This window comes from Dryas octopetala, chromosome 2 (genome assembly GCF_963921425.1).
Source record: "Dryas octopetala chromosome 2, drDryOcto1.1, whole genome shotgun sequence".
Classification (NCBI taxonomy): domain Eukaryota; kingdom Viridiplantae; phylum Streptophyta; class Magnoliopsida; order Rosales; family Rosaceae; genus Dryas; species Dryas octopetala.
The window spans coordinates 9,712,251-9,730,954 of record NC_141367.1 but is presented as its reverse complement, the minus strand read 5'-3'; the positions used below and the strand labels follow the sequence as shown (position 1 = coordinate 9,730,954).

The following is an 18,704-nucleotide window of genomic DNA, read 5'->3' as shown; positions in this document are numbered from 1 at the left end:
CTCCCATTTTTCCCATTAACTCTGCCCAGATTAGAGTGGCTAACTTTGAGGCTGACGAGGTCTTTGTCTTGCTTGGCGAGGTCGACACAGTCCTGCTTTGAAGACTCTGACTCTTGGGAGGATTTGATGACCCGATCCGCGAGTAGGATTGGGAGCGAGAATGGGCTTACAGTTGGTGCAAAAAGAATAAGAGAGGGAAGGAAAGAGGGAGAGAGGGAGAGGGAGAGGGAGAGGGAGAGGAATGGAAGGGAGGGGAGGGCCGATGGTTGGGTACTTGTTTGTATTTTTTATTTTTGGTATTTTTAAGTTTTCTTTTTAATTAGATTTACATAAAAAAGTTATTTAAGATTCTTTAAAATTTTACTAATGAATAAAATTGGAAGTTTGAGAAAAAAATTTCGATTTAACAGAAAATTAAATAGTAGTGCCACATTAGCTCCATTTTGAAAAGATTGGATGACAAATCGGAATTTTTTTTAATTTGGATGGTGTTTGCACTCGGGCCTCATAATTTGGATGGTATTTCTACAATAAAGCCTAAAATATATGATATCAATGTTTTTTTTTTTTTTTTTACAGTTCGGTTGAAAATAAGGTTGATAATCCAGTCCACGCGCTACATTGCGCTTCCAGCCCAACCCACTTTAATGAAACACTCGCAACACGAAACCCACCAAGCTCGGCTGTGTTTAAGTGCTCGTCAATTGCTACTGTCTAACAATGACAATAATTGTCATTGTGTAATAGTAGTTATTTGAAACTTCATAAAAATAATACTTATAGATAAACCTTAAGTATTTTTGTACACAAACATGTCCAAAACTAATTAAACCAACATAAAATATAAAAGTCAAGTTTATGGAGTCACATCTACCTGCGTTATAATGTAGAAATGACTGTTACTAGTGGCAATCTGCCTAGAAGACGGTTGGAACAAACATTGGATTGGACTGATGCACTCAGCTAATCTTAAGGATAGGCTCTAATGCAGATGAATAGTAAATAAGCATGAATATGAGCTTCGACGTAGTGTGGACACAGTGTCAACACACGAAATTGAGATGTACTACAGGCAATTGATGATATGTCTACACAATGTTGACGCCCGCATTCATGCTTATTTGATGTGCTACAGCCAATTGATGATGTGTCTACACTATGTCAACGCCCGCATTCATGCTTATTTACTAATCTAAGTCAATACTAACTTATACAAGAACTTATCAGAGCTACAAGTATATTGTATCCATTTGATTCTGATCTCAATGGTTGCTTTTATTTATTCATTTTTACTTTACTCCATGAAGTCTTAATGGGTATCAGGGTATCACAATTCTAAAAGAGACTGCGAACTGCAGGTATGAACCAGTGTTTGATTACGTCATGGAGTTCTCTGATGTGGCTTGTAGAGTATAGAGTTACCATCTCATACATCCACAGGATTAATTTTTATTATTATTATTTTTTAACTGAATTTGTTTGAGCGCCCTTCTTGCAGCTCAAAAGAGCTAAAATTAAAGCTAAAAAAGGTAGGAAATTACAGACCAACATTCACTTTGTATAGCAATTTCAGCCTGAAACGGAAACAGCATCCTCACAAGCCTCAGCCTCATATGCCTTTGCTGGTTCATCTTGCAAGCTGGGAGGTTTTGGAGTCAGACCAAGCACCTTGAACATGAGTTGATCAGCATCAAAATCATTGTTAGGAGTAGTCAACAGCTTCTCACCGGTGAATATTGAATTTGCCCCGGCAAGAAAGCACAACGCCTGCTCAGCCATTGAGAACCGAACTCTGCCAGCTGATAATCTGACCATTGCTTTTGGCATGACAATACGTGCAGTACCAATCATTCGTATCATCTCCCATATTTCAACTGGCTGAACAAAGATGTAGCAACATGAATTTTGTTAAGCTGCAGAAGTCTTGGAACATCGATAGAATTTTGTGAATGCAATTTTCATAATGATTGGTGGCTCTAGAAGTTTGGAATAAAGTGAAATTTTTGAAGCATCAAGGGACATAATTGCCATTGTTAAAGTGATGATCTAATGTGAACCTAACACTTTTTATCAATAATGTCAAGTACTGCTCAATATCAATAAAATCCATAACAGAGTGAAGTACAATTTAAAACTTCATATTGACTTTCTTCTTCTTTTGGTCAGAGGGATACTTGCACAATTCCATTGATTTTTTTCTTTTTTTGTTCTTTTTGAACAGCTATCTCCAAACTAATTATCCTTATAGTGTTCGCTATATAGGCTGTAGTTTTCGAAGGCCACTTTTCCGATTTCTGTCTCTTAGTCTTGCCTCTTTTGATTGCCTAGTTAATTATGATTTCAATATCTCAACTGGACGGGAAAAAACAAAAAAAAAGTAGCTATTCTACTATATAACATCTCAACTCTACTCAACAGAGCTCCATATTATAGCAAGTGCAATTATTTTTACAACCTATGCTTTCAAAGTTTAGAGTTGAACAAATGTAGACTAACCTTTTGATCTTGAAGAGGTGTGCCTTTCACTGAAACCAGCGCATTAATGGGAACGCTTTCTGGGTGAGTTGGGAGTGTTGCTAATGTATGCAACAAACCAACTCGATCCTCCTCTGCTTCTCCAAGCCCTATTATTCCTCCTATTAAAAAATAATAATAATAAGTCATCTATAATTTGTATGCTCGTTTATAGGATATATTTGTAAACGACGATGTTAAACATTTAACATATAGAAACATAAAATTGGCTCGAGAACACTTTTGACGGCCACACAAAAACTAATCTGCAGCATGTAAGGGAAACAATCCAAGCATCTGATTCCACTATTTGGATTGTTCATTAGCAACTAATTAACAAATAATTTAAGATATTAAGGATAAACAACACTTCTGGGAGCATAGCATGCATAAGTATGTAGTATGTAACCATATATGACGATAGAGTATAGACTAATTCTTTCCACTTTTGTTAACCTACTGGTCATTCTGCTCCAACTCAACAAGAATAAACCAGCATGAATGTCTCCCAGTTTACTCATTAAAAATGTGTTTTTACACTATTAGAGAAGAAGAAAGAATCTACCACATGAATCAGGCTAGATTACTATTGACTTGCTACAACAGATGCACATGATCATATTCAAAAGTAAAATCAGATTACCTGAACAGACATTAATTCCCGCATCCCGGACAAACTTAATGGTTTCCAAGCGCTCATCATAGGTCCTCGTGGTGATGATGTTCGAGTAGTATTCCCTTGAGGTGTCAAGATTGTGATTATAAGCTGTCAGGCCTGCTTCTTTGAGTTTTAAAGCTTGTTGCTTTTCTAGCATGCCTAAGGTGCAGCATACCTCCATTCCCATACCCCTAGAACGTGAGACATCAACATAAGTTAACCATTGTATGAAACAAAAATATGTCACAGTCAGATAATAATGTAAGATAGTCTGATCAGCAATACTCAGATGGGGCCCCCTTGGCACCAAACCACCAGAAAAATTAAAATAATAGAAGTTATCTCCACATAACCATCCTACACTTATATCATATTATTACTCTCACATGACTTTCAACTCAATGTAATGCACTTTATTTCCCTCTTCTGAAATATGTAGATGCAGTCCTGGACCGTGATATACAATTATGGAGCTTATATCACATTGCCGTAAGGACTGCAATGCATTTGACCTTCCAGCTGTTTCATTTGACAACTACAAAGTAAGAAATGCACTCATTTCATCCAAGTTTAGGTAGAAGAGAGATGAACAAACCTATGTCTCTTTCTTGGCTTCTTGATTACTTTGACTAATCAATAGATTAATTATAATCTAATGACCTTGAGATCTAATACAGAAAAAAAAAAATGATCCAAAGTCTTGTGCGTTTAATGAAATTCATGTTCTGTATTGAATAAAAAGCCTCTCCTTATTACCTTATAACTGTTACATATTCAAGGATCTGATTAAAGTTTGTCTTTCTTCCTACTGTATCCCTCCATGCAGCACCCATGCAAAAACGTGTGCTACCAGCCTCTTTTGCCTGCCAAATAATGAAATATGTTCAAAAGATTAGGACATTATTGACTTCAAAGTGTGAATGTAATTGATTCATTTGCAGGAATCATAGATAGTGCTGTTCAATTAATTTTCACAGATGTAAATTAAATAAGAGCTTGGACAACTTGAGCCAATTTTACGATATAAAATCAGTAAGGCCCAATCTTGTTTCTCTCTATAAAATGTTTGCTGCTAACAACATAGTCCTCATACAGCAGAAGTCAAGCAATTGAAATTACATGAGAGGTATCATCGTGATTTATATTTAGACCAATAAATTAAAAAGCGAGAAAATCCACTATCAAGAGTTCAAATTTATAGTAAACCACACGATAACAAGGGTGGTGTGTGAAGTGGTCATCAAAGGTATTATGAACATGCTCTGGTGCATGCAGCATAGTTGATTATTTCAAAGAGACATACAAGTTCCAAGCAGAAAACCTCTCATATAACAAGCATTATAGTTGTAGGGACATAATCTCTGTGATGCAAAGATCAGTTAATCATGTGAAATAATCAATCATCTATGAATACAAAAATATATTTAAAAGAAAGACCAAGAGATTCATGATTCAACAATAAGAAAAAAATTTGCAGTGGCATAACAAAGAGAGAATCATCACTAGAATGGGTTATTGAAACCATTTAGATCCAACCAGAGAGGGTAAACAAAACTCTCTTGTTGATTGCAACCCAAATGCAGAACTGAACTTGAATGTCTAAAATATCTCTCGTAATACGAGTTACACCAAGATTCTCTTATGAAAATGCTCTCTCACTTGATGAGGGAGGAGGAGCCAATCCATCTTTTGGCTCACTCTCTTGGCTTCCGAGGGTAGGCTGTTAGTTATCAAGGGCTATGTTATTAACAACACTCTAGAACTCACAATGAAAATTTAGTTTTATTGCACATAAAGAACCAATGTACATAACACAAAATCTAGGACCCTTGAGCACTTGCCTATATTTAACAAAGAAACATTAAGGCTAGTTATTGTAGGTTAAACAAATGCAATCTTGCAATCTTCTAGTAATGCATTTAGAACATGCATTCCCATTCAAGCATGAAAAGAGTTGTAATTTCTTATGGATACTTAATAATAATCTTAGCTCTTTAATGCATTGCAAGGTTACAAGATAAAGAAATTGACCTTTTTTGCTGCCTGTAAAACATCCTCTTTTGTCATAAGCTTCTGTGCCTTTAGTCCTGTGTCATACCTGGAGGATTGAGGACAATATGAACAATCCTCACTACACCCACCAGTCTTGATAGAGAGGAGAGTACACTGCTGCACTTCCCTAAAGTTATGAGCTTGTCTGTGAACCTGAGCCTGAAAAAGCATTGGTGATATAATGAAAGAAAAAAAGAAAACAAGACAGAATCTGAAGAAATAAAAAAAAGAATTGCTTACAATATAAATATAATTTAAAACCACTCCACACGTTGAACAGTGTAACACTGCTTCCATACGAAGGAGAGGAACTTCTCAGATTTAACAGTAATATTGCAAGCATATCAAGGACAAGAGTTTCAAAGTAAACTAGAGCAAAGGTTATGGTGACTGAAAACTTGACATGCTCACAAAGGCTAATTGAAACACAGGCTAAAGGCATTACCAAATTCGTTGAAAATTAGAGTAAGCAAAACCTATGATTTAAAACAAAAAAATTTCACAAGAGAGCAAATAATTATGTACCCATAAACTAACTCCGCATTATGAAAATGAAAAATGCATACAAGACAAAAAAAAAAAAAGCATTATCCAATCAAACAATAAATTCCACTATACCAGAAATAGTATGTGACCCAATTTGGCCACCAAGAAACTTATACCGTTTGGTCTAATCAGCTCGGTTAGACCCTGTTTATACAAATGCAAGTCTAAGTTGAGCTGAACTAGTCATATAACACTGCAAAAAGTGTACAACTTGAAATTTATTTATTTATGTTTTTTTTACTTTTCTTTCAAATTTGTTGATGACTTTCAGTTTTCTAAGCAACAAAACGTAAAAGAAAAAGCAATGGAACATCATCATGAGCATCATTTTCCGGGCAACCAAACAGTGCATAGCAAGAGTTATCCAAATGAAAGAAAAAGTAAGAAAAAAGAGAGAAAGAGGGGGGCACTGACTCCATGGAAAAGGAGATCGAGAACAGGAGAGGCATAGACTTGCTTGATCTCGTCACGGGTCCAGTCATATCGAGGACCTTCTCTGATAGTTCTCTCAGCTTGAATTGCAGCTGCAGATGATAAAGAGCTATAAAATGAAGAATGCAATACAACCACCGACGACCGCCTTGGCTTCCCACGCAAGACCGACCTAATGGGAAACATCTCTTCACTGTTTTCCCGGCAAAATCCAAAACCAAGCTTTTTCCGGGAAAATACAGAGAGAGAGAGAGAGAGAGAGAGAGAGGCTGGGCGGACAAAGAGGGACAGAGCAAGAGAGCAAGAGTGCAAGAGTGAAATGCCAACAAACTAACAAATAAAAAAAATAAAAAAGACAAAACTCAACTAATATATTAGGTATCAATAATGCTAGTTTTTTCACATTTGTATTCACTTGATGTTTTATTACTTTACTGGAAGAGTATTTCCTTTCTCTTTTTTAGGTTTTTTTTTTTAATTTTTAGTGTCCAATATATAAATACCATGTAAGATGGTATGAAATTATGGTATAAAAATGTAGTAAGTGTAGCATTACTGATTAGGTATTTAGGTGTGACTTAAAAAAAAAAAAACACTGAGAAAAAATAAATCAAAACTCAACAACCCATGCTAATATATTTTGTCATTTTGTGTGATAGCTGCAACAAAATATAAAATATAGTATACCTCACCCAAAAAACAAACTATCTATTATGTCATTATGTGTGATTTTATTTAAACCTTTTCTTAACTTAAACTTAATTTTATCCTTTAAACAACTTTTTATTTTTTATTTTTCAAAACATCTTCCTTCCTTTTTTTAGCCATTGACTCCAAAAGAAATTCTCTATTAATTCTTTTTTCGTTGAAATTTTTTCTGTATCAAACACAATATCATATAGGGGCTCAGGTGAAAATTGGATTATAGGTTATTCTGCATTGCTAGGAGTCTTTTACTTAGGGTTGGCTAGGAGTCTCGGACTTGGAAGGGTGGAGGTGGAGTCTAATTTTGGCCATGGCCTTTTGACCCTTTCCATATATACTCTTATTTCCAACTACAAGAAGATGTTAAGTTATGATTCAAATATTTCTTTGTGTCATATATATAGAGAGCAAAATTTACCAGCTGATTCTTGCTAGTCTTAGGGCCTGTTTGGCACTGCTTCTTAGAAGCACTTTTATTTAGTAGCGTTTTTATCAGAAGTGCTTATGTTAAGAAGCACAAATAAATTTTTTTTAAACTTCTAAGTTGTTCATGCAAAAGCACTTGAAAGTGCTTCTTGAGAAGGCACCTGACAGATGCTTCTCAAAAAATCTCTTAAAACCGCTTTTATAACTCAGAAGCACTTATATTTATTTTTGTCAAACGGTATTAAAAGCGCTTTTACTAATTTGAAAATGCTTTTGATAATTTTAAAAACAGTGTCAAACGGGTAATAGTTTCAATTTTAGTTTGTTGCTTCATGTTTTTAGTTCGCCCCCTCTTGCTGTTAGTAACGTTTTGTTTGAGGATCTAATTTGCCTTTCTAAGTCTACATCAATGCTAGTGTAATTGTTTGTTGGTTTTGGGCTTAATGCCGGTCAAGTTATTAAGTGTTTTGAAATTTAAGGTTAAGCGTTTTAAGTTGAGAATTTAGTATATAAAAAGATAATTAAACAAAATAGTAAAACGATATAGCTTTGGATATAATTAAACACTATAAATATCAACAGGAAAAATTTGTTCTATTTTTTTAGAAAACACGACGAAAAATTTTAGAGGGTGTAGATTCTTGTCCCCCACCCCTCTTACTCCCCCCTCTTCCTATCCCTCTTCTCTCATTTCTCTCAGACCACTTTTCCTTCTTCCTCTCATACCTTATGCCAAATCTAGCCATCATGATTTAAAAATATAAAAAAAAAATTTGAAAGTTTAAAGAAAATTGAAAAAAAAAATGATAATGAAATGAAAATTAATTAGGTTCGTTGATTTTAAGTACCAAATTTCAATGTTTTTTCATTTTAACTATAAAAAAATTTGTGTCATTTAACTTTAGATACTTAATTTCAGTTTAGGTACTAACTTTAAAAAATATGGTTCTTCCGAGCTGTGACTGTCTAATCATCACAACTTTTTGATTAATTTGTTGTTTTTTTAATATTTGCAAGGCTTAAACTTTAATGTTTAGAGATTATAGGATTTCATCCCTAAGCTTAAATAAAAAACATTAAATTTTTATAAATTTTAAACAGTCACAACTATATAATTAACCGATTTGTGACCTAATAAAAAATGTCTTGCTTTAGGTTAGTACCTAACCTAAAAAAAAATTAGTCCGTAATTTATACCACCCAATTATAGCAAAAAATTTGTTGCCGCACCCAGCCATTACCCAACAAACCAGCCGCACCCTAAACACAGCCTACCAATAGTTTAGGCTTCATAATTACTAGAATTTACATCTATGCCATTAACCAAGCCCACAGCCCACAGCCCACAGAAACCGCAACCAATCCCATAGAAACTGCAACCAAGCCCACAAATTGCCAGAAGCCCACAAACAAACCGCACCCAAGCAAGTCCACAGGACAGCTGGAAGCCCAACCCCCCCCCCCCCAGCAGCCCAACCCACATCACGAAAATATCCCACGATCTCTCACGAAAACAGTTTCAGACCCTCTCTCCCACGAACAGTTTCAGAACCCATTTCAATTTTCCCCACTCCCTCCTCCAAGATTTCTCCTTCCATTAGAAAAAATTTTGGAACCGACTCCCTCCCCCCACGAAAACAGTTTCAAAACCCATCCCCCTTCAACTTTCCCACTCCCCCCTCCAAGATTTCTCATTCCATCACTGAAAGAGTTTCAGACCCACTGCCCCCCACGAAAACAGTTTCAGAACCCATCCCCCTTCAACCTTCCCCACTTCTCCCCACCACAATTTCTCATTCCATTGCGAAATCATTTTCAGAATCCACTCCCTCTGAACTTCCCCCAACTCCCCCCCCCCACGATTTCTGATTCCATCACGAAAGCAGTTTCAGAACCCACTCCCCCCTCCGAAAACAGTTTCAGAACCCACTCACTCTTCAACTTCCGCCACTCACCCCCCACGATTTCTCATTCCGAAATCTACTCCTTCTCCTACAAACCAACACATATATTAGCTGAAGAAACCAAAATCGACAACAAACATAAAGAATTTTTGCATAAAAGGTAAGTGTACATAATTTTCTTCTCGGTATTCTGGGACATAAAAATTTGTGGGTATTATGGGTAAGTGTACTAATGTAACTATATTTGAATAGAATTTGTGTTTCTTATGCAAATTTGTAGGGTTCTAAAACTGTGACTACTTTCAGCAAGGTCACTAGTATATTCTAATAACTGTGACTACTTTCAAAATTGCAGGGTTTAAAAAATGGCAAAGGGGAAGCAAGAAACAAAACAAAACAAAGCACCGAAACATAAGGTAAAACGACAAAAAACAATTGCAACTCAATTTCTAAATAAGAACAGTTTCACTTAGTGTAGGAGGAAATAGTTTCACTTGGTGTAGGAGGAAACAGTTTCACTAAGTTGCATAATGTAATATGGTTTCGTGATTTGACTGATGTAGTTTCACCTAGTTTATGCAAGTTGCACAAATTTATGTAACTATAACCAAGTCTAGGAGGAAACAGTTTCACTTAATGTAGGAGAAAACAGTTTCACTTAGTGTAGGAGAAAACAATTTCACTTAGTGTAGGAGGAAACAGTTTCACTTAGTGTAGGAGGAAACAGTTTCACTAAGTTGCATAATGTAATATGGTTTCATCATTTGACTGAGCTAATTTCAAGCAGATAATTGTTCTTGATATAAATTCACTTGCTATAAATTCACTATAATTATCCATTTACACATAAACAGTTTCACCATAATTATCCATTTGCACATGTTTACTTTACTTTACTATAAATGCAATGTAACTGAATATGGGACTAGGAAATGTACCTGGACATGTTTCTTATGTTTGAGTATACCTTGACATGTTTCAATTCATAGCATATCCTAATAAGTGTAACTGTTTAAACATTTATAGAGTCAGAAAAAATCACCAGCGAAGGACGCTAAAAGGAATCCAGGTATACAATATCGATCTAACCTGGTGAGCTTTTTGAATATCCTCCAAAGCATCAAGCCTAGTCTACAGCAGAAGCATCTGGACAAGTTAAAACAGACTCCTTTTTGGACTTTTTTCGATGCCTGCAACAGAGGATTAATAACAAAGAAAGAGCACAGGAAATCAGACCAGCAGATCCACCAAATCCTCAGCTTGTATGACACAAGAACACACAAATTCAAAATTGGGGGAAGATTTGAAGCAATTGAAGTTGAAGATGTTGCAAAGATGTTTGGGTTGCCAAGTCATGGAAAGGAAGTACAAATCGACAACTATGGCTGCACAAGATGTGATTCAAGTTTTGTAAAGAGATATTTCAGTGAAGACATAAGAGTGACCAAAAAAGAAGCTGAAAATGCACTTACAAAAGCCCTTCAAGCAGACAGAACGGATGATGTGGTGAGGCTGATTGTTATCTTGATGTTAACTATCATCTTCTTTGCAAATTCGGGGTACACACTTGCATGGAATTTAGTCTCCCCGATAGAAAACATCAAGAAAATGAAATCGTTTGCATGGGCAAGAGCCATAAGAGATTTCTTGAGAAATAATTTGAGGAATAGTCCACAGGGCAGTTCTGTCAGTGGATGTGTTATAATGATTTTGGTACGTAATTACATTTTTCTGTTTTTTATTAACATTATTTTACAATATGTTGATATGATTGTAACTATATCTTTATTTATTGTATCTTCACAGTATTGGTTTTGTGAGAAAACTAGAGTTATAAAACCAATAGAAGGAAGAGAAAACATGAGTCCAACAATTGTAAAGTGGGACTTGTTGAAATTGATTGCAGCTTTGAGAAAGACAAAACTTGCAGATATAAAGGTAAAAATTTCTATTCTAATTAAGCTGTAATTGTATTATTAATATACTGAAACTGTTTTCTCAATGATACTAACACTAATGTAAATGTGCAGTTTGCAGAAGAAGATGTTGACAGTAGTAATGAGGATGATGATGATGATGATTTTGAAGAAGACATGTCATTAGTACAAATGGTAAGTGAAAAAAACATTATCTATACTGAATCTGAAATTATTGTATTGTAACTATTATTGCAATACCTTATATTGCAACTATGCAGATGGCAAGAAAGAACTTAAGGATCAGGCGAAGAAATACAAACCAAGAGGGTCCGTACTGGATGAGGCTGTAGAGAAAGATGAGGGAAAAAGCGATGGTGAGAAAGGAAGTGACGATGAGGAAGAACAGCAGGGTGGACACACTGAAACTGAATCTGACGAGGAGGATGAGGGAAAAAGCAATGATGAGTAAGGAAGTGAGGATGAGGAAGAAGAGCAAGGTGGAAATACTGAAACTGTACAAGAGGAAAAGAAAGATGAGGATGAACCTGTAGAAGAAGAAGATGAAAATGAAGAAGAAGGGAATGAGTCTGACAGCAGTGCAACTGAAACTGAATCTGATGCTGCAACTGAAAATGAAGATGTCGAAGGTGGAGACCAGACAGGCGGCAATGATGTTTTTCGAGACATTGTTGGCTCATTGGAAGATCATTATCTGAGAGAAATGGAAGAAAATTATAGGCAAATTAAAGTTCCACATGGAGTCGAATATCAAAGAATATCGACTCAAGAAATGCTGGCAGAAGAAATGACTGAGAATGAGGAGCTTACACGAGAAAGGAATGATCTAAAACATCAATTCAACATGCTGAAAGAGGAAGCTGACAAACTTCGTGAACAGTTACAGGAAAAAAATAGAGAAAATGAAGAACTGAAGCACATGTTGCAAATTGAAAACCAACAAAATTCTGAAGTTGAATTTCAGATGCAAATGTTGCATGCTACAAATGCATCTCTAAATGAACATGTAAATGGATTGAATGAACAAGTGAAGGGAATGAGTAATGACCTTTTGGCAATAGCGACTGAGAACTGCAGCCTAGAGCTTCAGATCAAGAACCTAGAAGACATCCAAAGTGAAATAATCCACATCAAGAACAAACTCATCAAAGACGTAGAGTTCTTGAAGGAAAAGAATACTCCTGAAACTCCCTGCCAGGCATTAAAGATATCAAATAAGCATTTCATCCAAAACCTGTCAACAATATTACGGATGAAACAAAGAAAGAGGAAGAAGTTGGAGTACCCTGAATTCGATTATGACTGTGGAAAGAAAAAGACAAGGACCACCATCAAAACTGCCGAAGTTGCAATGCCAATTTCACAAGTGGGTCCTGATGATGTTGAGGAACTCGACAACACTCAAACCACTGAAACTGTTGAAACCACTGCAACTGTTGATTCAGCAGTAGTAGATCAAAAGAGGAGAAAAATCCCATGGGGCAGATGTGCAGTGTACAAGATGATGGAACCTGAATTGAAAGCACAAATCATATATTACTGGAAAGAAGCTGAATTTGAGTAAGTCAAATAAACTCCATCTTTTTACATATGAAGTTTCAGTGCAATACTAGACTGAAACTGAATCTTCACACTGCAATTGAATTTGTACTGTAACTGAAATTGTTTTCTTTATCAAACAGTGAATTCTTTTGGTGTGGTAAACCTGGATGGACAGTATCACGCGAGGATGTGGACCAGTTGATCAAAGAGCATGATGTGGCAAATACTGTAAGATAAAAGCATGAAAGTAACACATGCTCAATTTCATTCTTCTATACTTCTTCTACCTTAAAATACTAATTTCTAACATTGAAATTCATCACAAAACATAGGTTGTCGACTCATATAATCACATATTGCAAGAAGAGCTACAAGAAAGTGGTACATTCATTTTCAGTACTTATGCCTGGGTATGAACTGAAACTGCATTATTTATTTCTACTATTAATTCTAAATGTGTATATGTATGCTTTATCAAATTCAAATCTATTTTTCTTGAGAACATCAGAGATTTTTGGAAGAGAAAAACGACAATGGCATCGTTGGATTCCTTTTGAAAGAATTGTTGCAACGCTTGCCAAAATATGACAAATTCCTGTTTCCTATGCTATCTACAAAAAAGAGCCACTTCACACTACTTATGCTTGACTTGAAGAATAGAAAGTGGACGCATTTCAATTCCCTCAAATCAAGTAATGTGAACGGAAGTGATGTATGCTTTGAAAATGCAAAGTATTTGGTAAGAAACAAACAAAATGTATATTAACATTAAATTACACTAACATATGATTCATTCGATCAGTTACACTGACATATGTTGTCTTAAACATGCAGAAAGATTACGTGGATCAATTCCTCACAGAATCCAAAAAGAATGCTGCACAAGATTTAGCTAAAGGGACAAGGAGGCAGAATCTAGTGAAACAAATAGGTCCAATTTCCCTAAACCAGGCAAATCAACAGAAACTAGATGACTTATATCAAGTGCAACTGAATGAGGATGAGAAAGTAACATTGACTTGGCTGTTGGAACACAACATTGAAATGCCAATTGAAGATGACAACAACTGTCCCCAGCAAAAATCGGGAACGTAAGTATTATTACATATTTTAAAAAGTGCAAATATATATTTCAGAATAAAGGAATGACTGTAACTGTAAGTTTGACTGTAATTGTAACTTGTCTATTGCAGAAATGATTGTGGATTCCTAGTCATGTACTACACAGAGCAAATTCAAAGGGAAGCTCCATTTAAGAACCCTTTCACAAAGACAGATGTGCAGAAATTCAAAATACAAGTCCTGAAGAAGTTCATGGATCATCCACTTAGCTGGTTGAACATATTGGGCAAAAAAGTTAAGAGACCAGAAGCCAACAACAAGTTTGATCATATCATGGCGAAATTCAAACATTGATAAAATGTCGAGACTTTTATATTTATAACTTGTATATAAGTAGTTGGTTTATTTCTGTAATTTTTGGCTAAATTCAAACATTGATCTAATTTCTTTAATTTATAACTTGTATATAAATAATTCTTTTATTTCTGTAATTTTTGTAATGTCTAAACAATTTCACTTAAAAAAAAAAAAAAACTTCTTGGTCATTAAGTTAGTGTAACTGTTAAACAATAACTAAAATTGGACACTAAAAGTAACTGAAACTGTATTTAAATGTTGTCAACTTTGCTTGTAGGACCAAAAAAACTCGCAATAACACCAACGCACTTGTCAACTTTTACAAAACAGTTTCTCTTGAAAAACAATTTCACTTGCAAAACAGTTTCACTTACAAAACAGTTTTACTTAAAAAACAGTTTCAGTTGCCATGTTCAAAGAAAGAGGCGTACGTCTTTTCAGTTTCAAGAGAATGAACAATCTCATTGTTAATAAGCTATCAACTGGAATATAATAATTGTATCATAAGTCAGATAATAACATTCAACTGCAATCATAAACCAAAATCCCTAATAATACAAAATATTCAACTGAAACTATATCAAAACAGTTTCACCTTCGAAAATAATACTAAAAACAAGAAAACCAAACAGATTCCATTTGAAAATTCCAAAATCCAAGAATACAAGACTACATATCAAAATTTCGAGAATCATCAATCTAATTCAATGTAATAATTCCAAGAAATCCTTAAATTCAATTTCATAAACTGAACCTAACTACAAAAACAAAGAAATCAATTCCTCAAAGGAGCAGTACATGTTTTCTTATTGTGGCCATCAACTTTACCACATCTACCACATTTAATAGATCTTGAACTGGCTCCAATAGACTTATACCTCGTTGATCTTGGTCTTCCAGGAGGCCTCTTTGTAAAAGGAGGAATAACAAAATCAGAAGCATTATAAGCAGATATCTCAATATCAGGAATGGGAAGAATTGCAGCTGCATAGGAATTCCTATAGTAACCAGATTTAAATTCGTCTTCAATGTAATCATAGACATTTTTACCCTCTCTTTGAATTGCTACAAGAGCATGAGCACAAGGGAACCCTTCAATTTTCCATCTACGACAAGTACAAAAGTTGGAGTTCAAATCAACTAAAACAGAATATGGACCGAACACCTCATAAACAGAATCATATGATCGGGCAATCTTCCAATTCCTACCCACTTCCATATACTTCCTCAACATCTCATCCATTTTAGGACAAAGAACATTATGCCAACTACTAGCCTCAGTCCTTCTTTTGTCCATAGTTTCCATTATTTGAACTCTAATACCATCAACCATTTCAAATATGGGCAATGAACGAAACTTTAGGATCCAAAAATTAAAAGACTCAGATAAGCCATTTGCCATAACCTCATACCGATTACCTTTAAAAAAAGCACACGCCCAATGTTCAAACGGAATGCTCTCTAAGAATTTCTTAGCATTGTCATGCTCTTCTTTTTCCAAATCAGCCAAATGTTTGTAAAAAATCTCAACCGTTGGCGCATATGCACATTTCATGAATAAATTCAGAACACGTTCTCTCAAATATTTACCAACTACTTTCACAGGAAACTTATTTTTCAAATTTCCTACCAAATGAAAATAACAATATGCATGAGGTGAGGAAGGAAAAATACGGTTAACACCTTCTAACAAGCCAGGATTACGATCTGAAATGAATGTAACTGTACGACCTTGGGGTGCCAAAACTTGATACAAATTTTCAAAAAACCAAGTCCAATTGTCTTCAGACTCAGAATCCACAATAGCATAAGCAAGATGAAATATACCTACAGAAAAATAAATAAAACAAACAAAGAAAAAGCCGAAGTGTAACTAATAAAGCAAAAGAATAAAATATGATAATTTACGAACTGTAACTGAATTTGACTAAGATAAATTACTGGACTAAAGATAAATTTTACTAAGTCAAATAAACTCAATCTTTCTATTTTTTAACTTTCACTGCCATATTAGACTGAAACTGAATTTCCACAGAATTGGTACACTGAAACTGAACTACCAAAAAATTCGTACACTGAACTGAATTAATCTCTTTAGAGCCATATATAATTAAGTCAATTAAAAGTTTCAATATTACAAATACCTGGTTTGTCGGCATTTATGTTAGGGTTTAGCTACGGGATTTTGGGCTCCGCCCAAAATCCCGTAGCTAAACCCTAACATAATGCCTCCACCAAGCCCATTCTATACCCTAGGAGGAGATTGGATCAAAAATAGGGATTTACCCTTAAAAATCGAGGAAGGAAGCAACGGCAAATAAAAAAAAAAAAAAGAGTTGAAAGGTAAATGAACGAAATCAATAAACAACTGCAACTAAAAAAAGAAGACGTACCTTTATCACCATCCCTTCCATTTGCAGCAAGCAAATGACCCAAATACTTCCCTTTCAAAAAAGTTCCATCAACATGAACCATGGGAAGACACCATCTATATCCTTGAATACATGCATAATATGAAATGAAAAATCTCAAAAACCGACCACTTGACTCATCCAACTGTAAAACACAATGTGTGCCTGGATTTGAAATCTTCACAGCTTCAACGTACCAAGCTAACTTTTGAAAAGAGGCCTCCTCATCACCATGAACAAGAAGCTTTGCCATCTCTTTACCTTTCCATGCATTTTGATAACTGATATCCAAACCATAGTTCAGTTTCAGTTCCTGCACAATGTCAATAGGTCTCAAAGATGGCTTCAAACGAAGCTCATCTTTCACAATTGATGATACAATTCGTGAACTCATCATCTTACCTTTAGTCTCACGAACAACTCCACGGCATGTATGCTGATTATTCATAGTACGAATATAGCAAAATCCATTTGCTCTACATAACACTGCATACACACGCCATTTACAACCATGTGAATTCTTCTCAAAACATTCAGCTATAATCCGATCTTTGTCATTCTTCGCATATACAAATTTGAATCCCATCTGAACAGCATATTTCACCAATTTCAAACGAAATTCAGCTACACCGCCCTCAAATTTTTGTCCAACATGATCAATATAACCTTCCCACTCTTTCGATAGATAACTTTTAGTTTCAGCAGTTCCAAAATCACCTAAATACTGATTCGGATCAATCAAACTCTCAAAGTCTTCAGAAGATGAACAACTTGCACCTTTCTTTCTTGTATAAGAGACTTCACTAGCACTTGTATCTTTAGATGATGTACTAGGAGCACTACAAGCAACATACTCAACAAGAACACCATCGTGATTCACAAGTATATCAACATATGAAAGTTTAAACAACGGCAAAGAAGCTAACATCAAGTGAACATCCATATCACATTCCAATTTGCAACTTTCAAGATCCGGTAAAGAGTAAGATAACCTAAATTGCCCTGCCTTCAAATGATTGAATCTCTTTATTACTTCACTACAAATCCATTCATAGGTAACACCGGAAAACAATGACAAAAGAACTGACTTACTGTCACAAGTAACTCTTGAAATCACACCAACATCCATTAAGCTGCATGATAAGAAAACATAAAACAAAAAAGTAAGTAAACACTGACTAACAAAATAAAATCAATTGAAACTGTTAAAACAGAACAACATAATCAGTATTGCAATTCAATTTCTTAATAAGTTTAGGAAATATCAGTTTCAATTTGTGACTTAAAATAAAACAAACAAAGAAAAAACACAAGTGTAACTGAAACTGAATTTCCACAGAATTGCTACACTGAAATTGAATTTCAATATAATTGCTACAGTGAAACTGAATTTCAACAAAATTCCTACAGTGAAACTGAATTGCAACAGAATTGGTACATTGAAACTGAATTTCAACATAATTCCTACAGTGAAACTGAATTTCAACATAATTGGTACACTGAAACTGAATTATTCTCTTTAAGGTTTTGAAACAGAATTGGTACTCCCAGAAATTGTTACTAAATCACTCAAACAAATTGTAACTAAATCACACACAGAAATTGTAAATCAATTGAAATTTATCCTAAATTCAACATAATCAACACACAAATTTATCCTAAATTCAACATAATCAACACACAAATTTAAAATCACTTAGTCAATTGAAACTCAATTTTCAAGAACTCACAGTAATCAAATTTGGTCTACTAAGCTCCGATGAAAACCTCCCGATCACAATCCGAAGAATCCGATAACAAGCTCGCGTAGGTTCAATTACTCCAAAATCCGATAAAGACCTCGCCCGAGAACAGAAAACACCCCGACGAATCCGATCCCAAGCTCACGAATATTCAAATCCTCACGAAGAGAATCGCATTTGAAGATGAAGAACTCACGATGAAGATTCAAGCTCACGATGATGAAGATTCAAGCTCACGATGAACATCGCAAGCGCGAGAACAGGGCTAACTAAAAAAACGGTACGGTCATTAAACCTGTTGATGTAGGAAAACAAAACAGGGGTAAAACTGGAATATTAAAAAAATATGGGTCAAACTATTAGTTGACTAGGGGGTTTTGGGAGAGATTAAATGTCCAATAGGGGGTTGGGAAATA

The 18,704-nt window shown here is 35.0% G+C and overlaps 3 protein-coding genes across 4 annotated transcripts; all 3 read right to left on the bottom strand.

The window, feature by feature from the left end:
- Positions 1–1,439: 1,439 nt before the first annotated feature.
- On the bottom strand, positions 1,440–6,520 carry LOC147292960 (biotin synthase, mitochondrial-like). Its single transcript, XM_086232883.1, has 6 exons — positions 6,185–6,520; positions 5,204–5,383; positions 3,929–4,035; positions 3,158–3,363; positions 2,497–2,636; positions 1,440–1,878 (listed from the first exon to the last, which is right to left on the bottom strand). Exons 1-6 carry the CDS (start codon positions 6,386–6,388, stop codon positions 1,570–1,572), a joined length of 1,146 nt encoding a protein of 381 aa, XP_086089009.1. The 5' UTR covers positions 6,389–6,520; the 3' UTR covers positions 1,440–1,569.
- An 8,390-nt stretch (positions 6,521–14,910) lies between these two features.
- LOC147292959 (uncharacterized) lies at positions 14,911–16,610 on the bottom strand. Its single transcript, XM_086230979.1, has 2 exons — positions 16,529–16,610; positions 14,911–15,962 (listed from the first exon to the last, which is right to left on the bottom strand). Exons 1-2 carry the CDS (start codon positions 16,608–16,610, stop codon positions 14,911–14,913), a joined length of 1,134 nt encoding a protein of 377 aa, XP_086087105.1.
- Positions 16,611–16,714: 104 nt separating this feature from the next.
- Positions 16,715–18,331, bottom strand: LOC147292958 (uncharacterized). 2 transcript variants are annotated; one of them, XM_086234364.1, is made up of 3 exons: positions 18,277–18,331; positions 16,949–17,679; positions 16,715–16,827 (listed from the first exon to the last, which is right to left on the bottom strand). In XM_086234364.1, exons 2-3 carry the CDS (start codon positions 17,673–17,675, stop codon positions 16,748–16,750), a joined length of 807 nt encoding a protein of 268 aa, XP_086090490.1. In that variant the 5' UTR covers positions 17,676–17,679; positions 18,277–18,331; the 3' UTR covers positions 16,715–16,747. The 2 variants fall into 2 exon arrangements, with proteins under 2 accessions (XP_086090490.1, XP_086090492.1); XM_086234366.1 differs by having other exon boundaries at positions 16,743–16,859.
- Positions 18,332–18,704: the final 373 nt, after the last annotated feature.

Bases quoted from the DNA above. Each gene is read 5' to 3' on its own strand.
- LOC147292960 (XM_086232883.1), bottom strand. From the start codon at position 6,388: ATGTTTCCCATTAGGTCGGTCTTGCGTGGGAAGCCAAGGCGGTCGTCG. The intron at 5,384-6,184 runs GTCAGTGCCCCC...ATGCTTTTTCAG, and splicing joins TCGATCTCCTTTTCCATGGA to GCTCAGGTTCACAGACAAGC. The intron at 1,879-2,496 runs GTTAGTCTACAT...ATCTTTGTTCAG, and splicing joins CACCTCTTCAAGATCAAAAG to CCAGTTGAAATATGGGAGAT.
- LOC147292959 (XM_086230979.1), bottom strand. From the start codon at position 16,610: ATGGTTCATGTTGATGGAACTTTTTTGAAAGGGAAGTATTTGGGTCAT. The intron at 15,963-16,528 runs GTACGTCTTCTT...ATTTTTCTGTAG, and splicing joins TGGAAGGGATGGTGATAAAG to GTATATTTCATCTTGCTTAT.
- LOC147292958 (XM_086234364.1), bottom strand. From the start codon at position 17,675: ATGGATGTTGGTGTGATTTCAAGAGTTACTTGTGACAGTAAGTCAGTT. The intron at 16,828-16,948 runs GTAAGATGATGA...TTTGGATATCAG, and splicing joins AGTTGTTCGTGAGACTAAAG to TTATCAAAATGCATGGAAAG.